The sequence below is a fragment of the Poeciliopsis prolifica genome, unplaced genomic scaffold, assembly GCF_027474105.1.
Source record: "Poeciliopsis prolifica strain line A6 unplaced genomic scaffold, Auburn_PproV2 SCAFFOLD021, whole genome shotgun sequence".
NCBI classification, from domain to species: Eukaryota; Metazoa; Chordata; class Actinopteri; order Cyprinodontiformes; family Poeciliidae; genus Poeciliopsis; species Poeciliopsis prolifica.
In genome coordinates this window covers 6559321-6573380 of record NW_026562396.1, presented here as the reverse complement: position 1 = coordinate 6573380, position 14060 = coordinate 6559321, and the positions used below count along the sequence as shown (strand labels likewise).

At 39.6% G+C, this 14060-nt stretch overlaps 1 protein-coding gene across 1 annotated transcript in view; it reads right to left on the bottom strand.

Annotated features, from left to right (window-relative positions):
• The window catches only part of LOC129369470 (zinc finger protein 609-like), an 89988-nt gene that overhangs the window by 58135 nt on the left and 17793 nt on the right, over positions 1–14060 (bottom strand). Inside the window, exon 2 of the mRNA XM_055044892.1 lies at positions 5278–6158. Coding sequence (XP_054900867.1) covers positions 5278–6030 — 753 coding nt within the window. The 5' untranslated portion in view covers positions 6031–6158. The remainder of the gene's footprint in view (positions 1–5277; positions 6159–14060) is intronic.

The window sequence follows — 14060 nt, the reverse complement described above, 5'->3', positions numbered from 1 at the left end:
AGTTCATGTGGTCCAACTGAGGTACCTGCACCTGGCTTTTGACTCACGCTATTATTTCAAAATCATAATTGTCCACTTCTGAAATTATTTTTACATTTTTTAACACAAAAACATGGTTGCTGCTAGTAGACTGCCCTACTGCCTTCCTTAATGGCGTAAACCCTGTAAGAAAGTTAAAATGTTCATAAACAATCATATGCCCTTTTCAATCAAACCAGTTTTTAGTTGCCATTTAGGACTCAAAGAGAGAGGTCTTGCTAGTTTTCCAAAGACTATCCCAGAATATTTTTTTATGCAGCAAAAGGGGATCTACATTGCAAAATTAATCCAATCTGGTAGATTTCTCCCTCATGTTGTATCAAGATATGCTAATATTTTAAAAAGGTGAACTTGGAATACAGTGAACCGGTGGTATTCGTGGGGTTAGGGATCACAGCTAGCTGCTTGTGAATAGCTTAATTCCACTCATACTTTAGAGTCTCCTCTAAAAATGGCTTTACCTGGCTATTTCAATAACTCAAACACCAAAACAATCCTCTGTTTGAATTAGTAAGCACACTTTGAAACTGCTCTAGCAGTACAGCATAAGGTAACATCCACAGCATTTAGTGTTTCTGTTCTTGGGGGTTCAGCCAATCAGCAGCAAGGAGAACAAATAGTGCTCCTGGATTGGCTGCTATTGGCGTTCTTTACACGCCAACAGCGTGTGAAATACCCTTGTATCTAGGTATTGATAGGGATGCTTTGCAAAAGAAATAATCTGCAAATAAGTGAATTTTCCAACAAGACAAAGACAAATTTGGTTGCTTGGAAACATTTCTGGCTTCACTACTAATCACCAAGAGGTTTTCAAACTATAGTTGGGTAGCTATAGACAGCAGCTACCAGTTGATCATCATAGCCAACAGTCCATGAAGTTAACCAGTTCACATTAGCCTGTGAAACTTGCGTCGCTCATTTAAAAAAGGACCTTAGAGACCTTTTGTACAATAATCACTCAGAAAGCACTTAGCCGTTGAGAAAATTATTGCTATGTTTAAAACTTTATGCCAAAGACGATACATATTATGCTTATTGTCATATTTTAGAGCGGTAGAAAAAACAAACAAAAAAAAAAAACGGTTTCATTTCTGTTTAAAATACAAACAATTTGTTTCTATTTTACAATCCTGACATTTTTGATGAATACATTACCAATCAGGTCTTCAAGACTCTGCATATATAGATTTTTTAAAGACATTCAGAGGCTTTAAAGGACATTTAAATACTCGGTTTAATGGGCTACGAGGTGTAACATAGCATGTGCTGCTTCACAACTACACACAGGAGTGCTGAAAGTCACAGTGTGAACTGAGTTAGCAGCAGTTTGCACCACTACCCCCATTACAAGTCACCCTTTCTTCTGTTTCATAGCTTTTACAATCCTTGGCACTACTTAAAAGAATGAGCTGTAGCACAACAGCAACAGTCTGTCAGGCACAGGCAGCAAAGAGAAAGAGCTCAAGCTAGCTCTCATGAGATCCCTCCACCCCCAGCGCTGGACAGCAGCAGCAATGCAGAGCTCTTTCCTCTCTCTTCCCCCCTACTCCCTCCTTGAAAGTAACACTGCCAATGTAATTTTCCATGAGAGCTGCTCAATTTATCAAGGCCAGTGGCACATCGAGGAAGCTGACAATGCCTCACTCCTCTAGATTTGTATAATGAGAGGTGGGAGAGTGAGACGCACTCACAAGGTGGTTAGCACTTGTATGAAGGAAGCAGAGATGATTTATTCAGCATCTGAGAGCCAAAGCTTTGGGGAGTATTGGGACACAGAAAATGTAGCCACGGCTATTACACCGGCATCATGGAGAACAAGATTGCTAAAGAAACATGTACTGATTAGCAGATGGATTACACAACTCCGGTTTCTTAAAATGAACCCATTTTGAAACTGTTTTCCAACACCCTAATCCTCCTTTATTTCAACTGATCGCACTTTGCACAATGCACAACAAGCATGTATTACACAGCTGAGCTGAACTCAAACTTCCCCGCCAAAGAGAGATTGAACGTGAAACGAGCCATTAAGTTTGACACAGTCATCCAACTACAAGCAGTAATCATTTTTCTCTGTCATCTCTAATTCCTGTGAATGCCAGTTTCACAGTTAACTGCAGGATGCAAAAAAATCCCCCAACAAAAAACAAAAAGAAAACTAAATGTTCCATAAGGTGGATACGATAATCAACTATATCTGCACAGTTGCAAAATGGTTCTCTATGCAGTGACATCTTCATTACCTGCTGACAGAGAAACATGAAACCATTTTTGAAAGCTGAATAGGTTTCCTAAAAAGGAATTACAAGTTGGTTTTAGCTCAAGGGCTGTAATGTGATTGTGGTTTAAATTTTTGTTCCCCTTCATGCACCACAATCAGAAAGAAAGTTGATTCCATAAAAGAATAGTTCTTTGACTAACAGAAGGTCCACTTTCTTCAGAGGCATTGGGGGAATAACTTTCAACATAATGAAATGAATTCTGATCACCAGGGGATTCTCGAGCTTTTTCCTTTCAGGTCAGAATTTCAGAATAAAACTGATTAATCAAACCGCCTCTGATAAGAGCTGGCTCATTTTGAGCTGTATCTGGTGAGTAGCGACAGTTCATAGCCACAAACAGTGATAGCTTACGTTATGTCTACTTGCCAGCTCAAAGGAATGGGACAAATCTCCTAACATTGCTTCAAGTTTTTGTTAATAAAAAAACAAAACAAGCAAACTGCACATCGAGTCACCTTCAAGTTTGTCCTTTGATTTGGACATGTTTTTTTACAGCATTGGAAGATTTCCGATCAGTGAATGATTGATTGAAGTCATTCCAACAATGTTTAGGTCCCTGTTCCACGTCACAAGGTCGTCACATTCCTGTAACTTTAATGAGCTTAAGGGGCAATACTGGACTGAAGACCCAGGGTGACATAAGTTATATATATATAAAAGCAGAAGCATCAGCAGTCCATGGTGTGAAGTGGGAGGACACGTACCTCTTGATGTTCCAGAGTCTGTCGGATCTGAGAAATGTGCTGCTCAGTGAAATCTGACGCTGATAACATGCTAAGGATGCTCCACAACAACTGGGCTTGTATTTAAAGCACTGAATGGATTTGAAAAGGCAGCATGAGGATCACAACAAGTCCCTTGGGGGCCGTGGGGATCCCCACACATCTCATCCACTGCTCAGATGAATGCCGAGTGTTGAAAGCCACACCTCTTTGATTCTGTAATCTCAACAGGAGGCCATAAAAGCACCAATAGTCTGACCTGAATGAATGAATGAATGACGTTATCCGTAGTGTGGGCTAGTGCTTCTTTGTTTATCAAGGAACGATGATCTATAACGAACTTTACTTATATATTAGTGGTTAGGTCTGCTTGAGGTAGTTTCTAAACAGATTTTTTCAAAAGCTTAAGGACACTCATGAAGCAGCACGATGTGCAATGGTCATCGCAGTATCGGAGTGAGCAACAGCACAATCACAAAGAAATGCTCGTACGCAATATTTAAAACTTGTTTCCTAAAATTTGAAAATATGCCAGGACAAGCACATCCAAGACCTTTTGATTGAAATACTCATTCTCATAATGATAAAACTGATGAATTGATGGCAAAAATATTGAATTTTTAAAAATTTGTAAGGCAAAGTTTATTTAAATGTGAAATATGATAAAATCATCAACCTAAATGCATTCTTCTGGGTGTACTTGACCTTGCTTTTTCTCTTATGGAATGACAAGTTCCTCTATGCAGAAGAACATATCAAAGAAAAACAAACTGCCTAACAAGAATTAAATGCTCTTTTTGTGCATCTTCCTTTAACTGGGCTTACCTGACCAAATAAAAGCCTTTTCAAGTCGATATTATCGCTGCTTTTGAATCACACCTCTCCACACTCTTGTTTTCAAGGATACATTTCAACAGCCTGCAGCTACAAAGCGGTTCTGACCTCTGTCTTTTATTCATTGGTGCCTGTTGTTCTTGTTGGTTCTCCCCCAAAAAAAGGTTCTTTAATTCTAAATACACTATGATTACAAAGACTTTCCTAAAATTCCTTTCATAGCTGTCCAGCCACAGGAGGCTCTACAGCTTGTGTTCATGACTGGGTGTCCTGGATTTAAGGAATCAAACAGGCTTCCTTGTCGCCCATCCCCCACGCCACTTTCAGAGCACCAGGAAAACAGAGGAAGGCGTGCTGAGCACCAGCTCCCCCTCCACACGCACACACACACTGCTCCACCAGGCATTGCCGGGGCTTGTGGGATTAAGAATGGAACACGATGACAGACAAAAACAGTCCTCTGCACCTCCCCGCTCTGCTGTCTTTTATACCGCAAGAGCATGAAAAGGCTGCTATGAGGCATACAAAAGACACAGTGATAGATCTGCTCTGAGTGAACAAGATAAGTGTGGGTGAACAGCAACACAGATCTTTATATTATTCTTGTATCACAATGTCAACGTCGAAATTGTTCAACAGCAGAAAGAAAAAATAGAACACGCTTCGACGTCTGCTTGACTTCGCAGGCGAAATGTTTTGTACCGCCTAAGGCTGACAGTGTCGATTGTCTTCAGGTCCGCAATTAATTCTTCACTGGCTAATGTGAAGAACTTTGGTTAACCGTTACTTAACAGGCCTCAAGAAGTGTTTCAAATGGGAGATAAACTGTCCATTCCTTTAAGATAAATAAAGCCTTTGCAGTCAAGTCAGGAAAAAGAACATCTCCACTGTGTGGACCATTTCCTGTGGCGGGTCACGGCATCCCATTCGTCAAGGGTGCTCTCATTCATAGGACGGTAATAAAAGAGAAAACAGCAGTGGGCCTCTTTGCATGCATCACATGTCAGATTGCTTTAGGGAATGCAGTGCATCTCCATGCCCGCTGAAAGCAACAGGCTGTCAAAGGGCAATGTCAAGAAGCCCGAAGCGCTGGGTCAGATTGTATTAAATTGATATCAATGAAAGGCAGTTTTGTTTTTAAGAGCTACATCTATGGCTTCTAAAACTCACTAGAGAAAACAGAAAAACTGTGGTATTCCAAACACGCCAATCAGTCTTTTCATTCTACTTGTTTTTTTTCTTTGGTAAAAACGTCAATGCTTTGATCTAATGAAGAAACACAATATGAGTACATCTCCAATTCAAGAAGGAATTAATGTCAAATGCAATTCAAATGTGAAAGCACAAGGCAATGATAGAGTTTGAACAACCATCACAACGGAGTAAAATGGACAACCTACCTTCTCGTTTTTAATCTTCTTTAACGTCTTGCATTCGTTGTTGACATTTTCCACCTCATCTGGTTCAGTTTTGGAGATCAAAGCTGGTACTATCCCAACAGATTCAAGTGCAATATTCCCTATTTGATTAGCATCTGCCAAGTCTGTTGATTGTGTGTTCTCAAAGGACGCATTACGACTATTTCCCAAAGCAACTTGGGCCTGAGATACGTCCTTCTCAGAGACGCCAATTGCCACGACTGGGGCGCCATCTGTTTTGTCTTTCTTATTTTTCCCGCCGGCTCCTTCCTTGTCTTTTTTACCACCGAGAACACCTCGGGAGGCCTTGCCCCCTTTTTCCATGTTCTTCCCAGAAGTGGAATTGTTGCCGGCAGCGGCCGCGCTTGCTGCTGCACCTGTTGGTTCCCCTTGAGTCCGTCCGGTGGGCTCTTTTTTCCCCCCATCTGCGGAAGCTTTGCCGCTATTGTCTTTCGAGTTCTTGTTGCGCTTGTATTTGGATTTGCTCTCCTTGCCTTGAGCGCCAGAGACCGGGCTGACGAATCGAATGTTGTCGGGCAACGCTGCCACTGCGCTGGGTGGTGCCGCCATGCTGTCCTTGGTGCCAGACATCTCAAGTTTGTCCTTCTCTAAGTCCGCGTCGAGGTCGATGATCAGATTTCCAACACCGATATCCCACTCATCCCCGCTGTCGTAAGTGTCCACCGCATTCGAGTCCACACCTTTCCCGCCTGCAGTGCCACCACTTAGGGACATTTTAGTGCCAACGGCCCAGGAATGCCTCTGTGAGGTCCGACACCCTCTCGGACGGTTGGGAGTCAGGGGCAAGGGTCAGAGAATCTTCACGTTCTACTCCTTCCTGTCCCATTTAACCACATTGTGCCCTAGAAAGAAAGCAAGAAAGAAAAAGGCACAAATTAATCCAACAATTCAGACACAGAGCAGCGACAGCATCTCAGAACACAGCAGCTCATTGTAAAACAAACGTTTGATCGCGAGCCAGTAATTCTTGGATGATCACTGTGCAAACCACCACGGTAATACCCATTGGTAATAGCTCTGCTCCGAAACCCGCTCTCCATAATCACTTCCCACGGTTGCCATGGCGACCGTGGGAAATGTAGCCTAAATCCTGCTTTGACAGCCAAGGTGGCCCCCACTGTTCTGAATGACTGACTTTCTTTTCACAAAGCGCTGCAGATAGTGTCACTGCTGATAAATAAGTAGCTGGCCGATCGCACAGCCCACATGCTTTATAGAGCCATACCTTTTCAACTCTACAGCACAACAGTCATGTGGGATCACAGGGAATGATTCAGGAGAAAAAGCAGGTTGGTGCATTTGCTTAAAGAGCACAAAACAAAGGTCATTGTTTTAAAGTAAATCAATACTATAGTTTTCCACAAATTCCACTTGTAGACGAGTTGGAAATCGACAGGAAAAAAAAAAGCAATCCCGGCCTTCATGTGGATTTTGGATTGTTCTCTCCAAATATTCATGAATAATAAATTGAATGAATACATTGACTGGTTGCAGAAAGCTACATGAAAACGACAGATCAAAGTGAAACGGTTGTGTCCATTTGTCTAAAAATATTTCCAACATCTTTTTTTGCCATATGCGACATTTGAAAAGATCCTGGGAAAGATGGAAAAAAATGGGAAAGGAAATGTCTCAATGGGAATCACACAAGCTCATCACCTGCAGTTTACAGCTGCACTCGCGCGATCACAATTCTTCCACATTATGCTTTAACCTTCACTAATGTGTCACACTGGAAATGATAACATTTTAAAAATAAGCTCCATTAAGAACTTAGGAAGTTCTGTAACCATTATATTTTATTTTGTACTATATCTAATGGAGTAAAATCAAATAAAATTTTATTTGTATAGGACATTTCAGCTACAAGGCATTTCAAAGTGCTTTACATCATAAAAACACAAAGTCACGCAACATAGAATGAACAATCAAAACATTACATAAAATTAAGTGCCATCGTTAAATTTGTAATTGATTATGTTTCAAATAAACTCAAGCAGGTGGGTTTTTAGTCTAGATTTAGCAGAAGTCAGTGAATGAATTCTAAAGGCCCCCACATACTCGGGCGTTCTGTGCGCATTCCATGAACCGCACAGACTCGGCGTGTACTGTCCGCGGACGGTTGGGTTTTCATACTCGAGCGTACTGATTATCCAAAATTCTCTCGTGACAGACTCCTTCCGGCAAACAAAGTGAACCGCTGCCCGGAGCCAGAGCAGCCTCCTACCGCAGACAGAGGAGCAGCAGGAGGCTGTGCTGGCTTTAGCTGTAATCAGGGACCCATTCATTAAGCTTTGTTTATTATGTTCCAAAAGCACAAAGTGATCGGTCGAAAATGAGCACATACCACGCGGATCATCCTTTCTTTGCCGTTGTTCAAAGGACAAAAAAACAACAACAAAAAAAACAGACTCAACTTATCGAACCACCTCTATGCTCTGCTGCTGTTAACAAAATCTGGGATCATGTATTGTTTTTTTGTTCTTATAATTCTGCATGATTCACTATGTCAATCCTTGCGTGACTATATAAAGCCTGTTGCTGTTAAGCATTTTCGCTTACATGTCTATCACGTCGCTGTGACAACTTTATACTGACTATTATCATGTTGATGTCAACTTTGAAACAACATGAACTCATAAAACCCTTCATCTCAACCTTATCAGCCAAGTGTCGCATGAAAACCAGTTCGATGTGAACACTGTTACCACCGGGCGGTTTTATGTGCGGCACGGAGTATGCGTACACAGGCATAGAAATCTATCCTGGCGTGGACATGTCAGGCGGATGTCCGCTTCGAGTCCGCGCGGACTCAAGTGAGCCCCGAGTATGTTGGTGCCTTAAGGCATTACCCAGTCTATTTTAGTTTCTTTTATTCCAAAACAAGAAAACCACGAGTTCCGCACAACAGATGTCTATTTTTTCCACATACATCGACATATTTGCTAAAACACTGCAAAATAATACACTGATTAGGGATGGCAATTATCAAATTGTGTCCCTGTATGGTGCATTTTGATCCAACATGACAGAGATAAATTCTGCATTGAGACATTTGTAAACTCTACAAAAAAAAAAAAAAAAACACTCGTCTTGGGACTGCTAAGTTTACATTTCATTAGACTGCATGAGAACAGCAGGGAAAATGTAAATCCTTAGTATGGATTCATTGCTGCTATTGTGTGTACTTTAGGGAGAATACTGCAACTACTTAATGTATTCAAGTAGGCTATTCAATAGTTCCTAAGTTGTTCTGCAGATGCATGCTATATTGAAAACAAAAACTAAATGTCATGGAGTGAAAACAGGAAAGATTACGCTACTAGTATGGGTGTATTTCAGACATTTAAAACAAAAAAAGTAATTATTGATATACTGACAATGTGTCAAGATATAAGCATTTCATATCAGCCAGAGTGAATTCCAAGATAACTGGGTTCTTTGTTTGAATTAGATTTTTTTTTTTAAATGATACAGAAAAATGCATGTGTTGCTACATAAGGCTTGTGCTGAAACAGTTCACTTAGAACAGTCAGGCATTTATAGAATCACATATAGTTAATTTGTTGATCAAGACTGTCTCTCAAGTTCAAGTGTCTAATCATCTTCCCGATTCATTTACTTGTATTATATTAAACCAGGCTAAACTACAAATGTGCATTCGCTTTGACATTTAAAGCATGTGTTACTTTGACTCATTCAGACTGAATTCCCACCACAGCTGAAGGTCCTTTCACTTTGTTACCGTTGGCAAAACTAATTAGGTCAGATTTTCGGTATGCTGCTATGACAAAGAAACCTTGTTGCTAGTTTTTGAATTTTCTGTCAGAGCTGAAGTACATGAAAAAACACAAATCTCTCGACACAGAAGAGGACTGTTCCTTTTCATTAAACATCACTCATCTGTCAGTAGACCAACACTGCAGAAGGGTCACAGATTGCAACCCCCTGCCCTGCAGAGACAGAGGTAAAACTGTCGAACAATCATTTAATCACTGCGCCTGCTTCTTCCTCACAGATGGTTCCCCAAAGGGACAACAGGCAGTGGTGGGTTTTTGGTGGGCGGAGAGCTACAGCTGTCCCCATAAAGCTGCTTTAACAGTTGTGAGGTCCAATTTGTCCAACACGTCCACAAAGAAAAGGTTGTAACTCTATCAGCAGTTGACCCACTGTACATCTCCTTAGCAAGAACCATAATGCAAGCCTCTTTTGAAAATGGAAAAATAATAATCTACCCAGTGAATGTCCCAGCAAGTGCCTCATTGAGCGAAAGGAATACCTGCTGCTGAGTCCCACAGGGCTCATCCTTTTCTCTTTATTTTTACAGATCAAGTTTCACTTTGCTTATCTATCAACAGCTATGTAGGGGTAACTGGTGCTAATGTGAAGACAAGAAATAGTAAGTTTACCAGGGAATACAACTAAATTAGATGAGGAGGTGGGGGAGTCTTCTGAGTCCCGAAACAAAAGCCAAGGCCATTCATTCCCCAGCTTTTTAAGAGTGTTTCCAAACCTGACAGTCTGGTACATTTGCTTGGATTGGAGAACAAAACTGCAATATTTGTAACATTTTCAGCTGGTGTGGTTCATTTTCACAATGCACTGCACCAAACAATATGAAAATTTATTTATATTGTAGCGCCACTACACCAAGAACTTCTGAAGGAAACAACAAAAATTTTGGAGGATTTCTCTTTTGTCTTTGGTTAAAGACCAGGGGCTATTTTCTAGCAAACATGAAACTCACACATTTGTTTTGGTTGTATTTACTCAGAATGCCCTGCTTTATAGTTTGCTTCCTGCTTTTGGAGCAATCTCTTGTCCACTTGAATCCCTGAGACATGGTATAGTTCACTTGAAGTGAACCGAGGCCTAGATTTTTAGGCAGACCAGAGTTTGCTTTTTTTGGTCCTAACAAGAGTTTGACTCCCCAAAAGAACCAGTCTTTCTAGGCAAATGGACAAGGCTTTGCTTAAAGTGGACTGAACCCTCACACTTTTTCAAAGCGATAACTGATGATCAATAAGGCTTCTGAGAATACAAGTCATTGCTAGCATCAACTGTGGTCAAATGAAGGACTCAAACGCAACCACATAAAAGCCATAAACCAAAAATATAAAGGCCTATAACAGACATCATTTGTTTCAAATAACAGTGTAGAGTTTGTATTTACTGTTTAGAATCAAAATAAAAAGCTCCGACTTCTTAACTAAATCTGATGGCAGGTGTTCCCAATATCAAGATAAGGCAGAAACATTTATTGTTAAATGTTAAAGTTGAAAATCCTTGGAATATATCAAGTTACAAAATAAGAGTTGGATGTTTGCCAAGAAAGCTTTATTGGCTTCTCTCCACAATGGTAGCTGATATGATTAGAATTATGAAAGTCTCACGCTTTTACTTTTTTATTGAGGTACAAAGCCACTCACAATTATTATTTCTCATGTCTAATCCCAAGTGCTCCACAGCTTATTAAGGACAGAGAGGAGATTCGCCAGTTACTTTTAATTGTCTTGTACAGACGGAGAAGAAATCACGGGAGATTTTAATCTCTCTACGATCTGAAATGCATGCCCTGCATAGTTGCGGTGCTATGCATCATTCCAGCTCAAACTAGTCAGACGATGAGTTTTCATGAGGAACTGGGCCAGAGCCATCCTCCCACACGTTACTGAAACAATAAACCAAAGGGCAGGAGCAAGGAGACAGTTTATCTTCTGTCAACTACATATTCTTTCAAATTGAGAACGTATAGATTTACTGACTTTGGTCAGGAAAAATATACAGTTTGGAGACCTACTGTTGGGTATCAGATGTAATGGTTATTAGATGTGAGAAGAAAACCAGATGATTTAAGTTTGTTCATAAAGTTTGAGTCTATTCATTTGAAGGAATCCATGAAACAGGTCATCAATGGTAAAGGACTGCTTCGGTGAAATATTTGGTAGATTTTCCACCATCTGAGGAAAGGAAAATAAGAGTCCAGAAAAAGTGGGTTACTCATAACCTAGACAGTCGTCACAATTTTCAGCCATAGTATCGCAACTACATGTTTTCCTGATACTGTGCAGCCCAACATGATACAAATGAGTACATTTTTAACTAAACTGCAAACTATCTGCATTTACATTGACAATTTTACAGCGTGAATTGGAAATATGAAAATAAATTTGCATAATGGAAACCTTGCCAATTCAGAAAAAAACAATTTTTTGGATAAAAATTGCTGGGACAAGGTGGTTTTTCATCTGTATAAAAATTAATGTATTATGTGAAACTGCAAAGGAAACACTTTTTTCGCATTGCACGAGTCATTAACAACCAGATGTTACTACTGGCAGAAACCACAAAGAAGATTTCAGGAAGTGGTATGGGGTGAGGGTGCGGCAATGTTTTTAATGACTCGTCCCATAAACAAACTTATTCAGATGTTTATAATTGCAACAGACAAAGTTTTCCACACACTTGTAAAAGGAAACAATGCTACTGTGCAAATAACTGCCAAATTCTTCCTGATGAACTTTAGCTTTTAATCTGCTGGACTGACATGAAGGATCTAAGAACATGTACTTTATAACCATATGTCAATTTAATAAAGTGTCTTGGCACTTTGAAGTGAAAGTGGAGCTTAATGTCAACCAATGAACCATAAATCATTCAGATAGGGATCACCTGCATTACTTTCACACTTCCAAATGTTCAAAAACTGAAAATCACACTTCTTCAGTGCATAAACCGGTCATCAAACAGCATACTCTTTGATCCATGTTTTAAGTTGAATAAAAATCCAATAAAGGTTGGGAACACATGCTTTGATGCGTAAATTGCAGTAATCTTGTATTCTTTTCATTCTCTGTTGGATACAGAACTACCACTTCCATCAAAGAACCGGTGGCACTTCTTGTTCAGTGTTTGTTACATTTCATTCTTGAATTGAGATGAAAGGAGCAGGAAAATCTGTAGCAGCAAGTAAAAGCCTGATCGGTGCATCTACCCACTGGCCGTTCTGTTTCACGTCCCTAAGATACAGCCGCTTCAGAAGGACTGGGTCATCAAACAAGTTATTGTTAGCAGAGTGACTCATCAAGTTACTCAACATATTTGACATAAATTAGTTCCGATGGTTTTGGAGAAAGACTTGGAGTCCTCACTGGATCTGAGGATAAAGATAATTGGAGTGTATGATTTCCACAATGTAGAAAACACAGAAGGAACGTTAACACGATTGAATGTAAAACTTAAGTTTTGTCAGCACCAGTTGACTGGTGGCGCAAGGATGTTACGACCACTTGTAGTGAAGAATAAATCAGATAAAATAGAGTTAAAAGAAACAAAGCCTCTGATCGTTATGCCTGTTTTCCTACGAGACGTATTTAGGTGTCCAGTGAAACTCTGAAACTGAGATTTTATTTTATAAAATGTTAAAACATAATTTGTTTTGCACCAAATGTTTGAGCTCTTTAAATGATGAAAAACAGAGACAGTGAAAAACTTTTAAACACCATGTAAAATCATTTGATGCTCTGCTGAACCACATCAGTTATATTTGTGAAACCTGAAGAACAGCAAATTTGGATTTCTGGCAATGGATTAACCTCAAAAAGATGTGGACTAAATTTTCCTACTTAGCACTAGGGCCCTATGAAAGCCATTTTATTTTCTGTTTCATTCCACTTTTCCTGTTTTTATTTCTCTGAATTCCAATTTTTTCCATTTCAACCATATTTATTTACCTTTTGGGTAAATAAAATTCTTGTTGCCTGAAATGTGTTCTTTTCTATTATATTTTTCCTTAAGACATTGCATTTTTCTTCTATCGCTGAGCCATAAAAAAATTATATATATATATATATATATATAAATTACAGGCCTTGTGTACTTTCAACTTGGCAACTTTGGCCCATGTGAAAAAAAGTTTGGACACCACCGGTCTTAAAGCGCTTACTTTTTGTGAGACATAAAATTTTATGTGCACCTTATTTAGCTCCTACCAAGTGCTTAGTGCCAGAAAAGCCCCATTGACAGTATGTTTTCATAAAACATGGCTGCTTTCTTTTGACACACCACAGCAACAATAGCGTAAAAATGAAAATATTCTGTGAAATGCAGAAGTCAGATCTATGATTTGATCCTATCCACACAAACCAATGAAATCTGTCAACTGTGTTGCTTAGTGTCCTACTTAACTAATGATATTGCCATAAAATGATTTTTTTAGATTATTTTATAATGCGCCATATAAACTGTTTTTTGATGGAGAATGAAAGTTGTACACAAACAACTTTGTGTACAATGACTCAACTTGTAAAATATCTTTATTGTTTTCTCTGTAGGTCATGTGAAAGGGAACACCTTATCTGGAAAGGCTCAACAGAAACCTTTATGTAATTGGATTGTGCGGTTGAGCTGGTTACCAGAATAGAAATGCAGCCAGCCAATCCAGAAGATGGGAATCAGAAGTCTGTAAGGTAGCTGGATTCCTCATTGGCTAATAATTTCACCACCAGAGAGAAAGGAAAACTGTCAGTCTCTTGCATCATTCTTGCATCAGAACTGGATCCAAAAAGCATCCATAATGTTTCTCTTATTGACAAGGCTACAAGTAGAAACTGAATTAATTCAGCATATAATTATTTGCAAACCTGTATTGAAATGTACAATATTTAATAACCGCAGAAGAATGGAGTATTTGTCTTCTTCACTTTCTCTCAAGAAGAATCTGTGCACAACTTTTAGACTGTTTG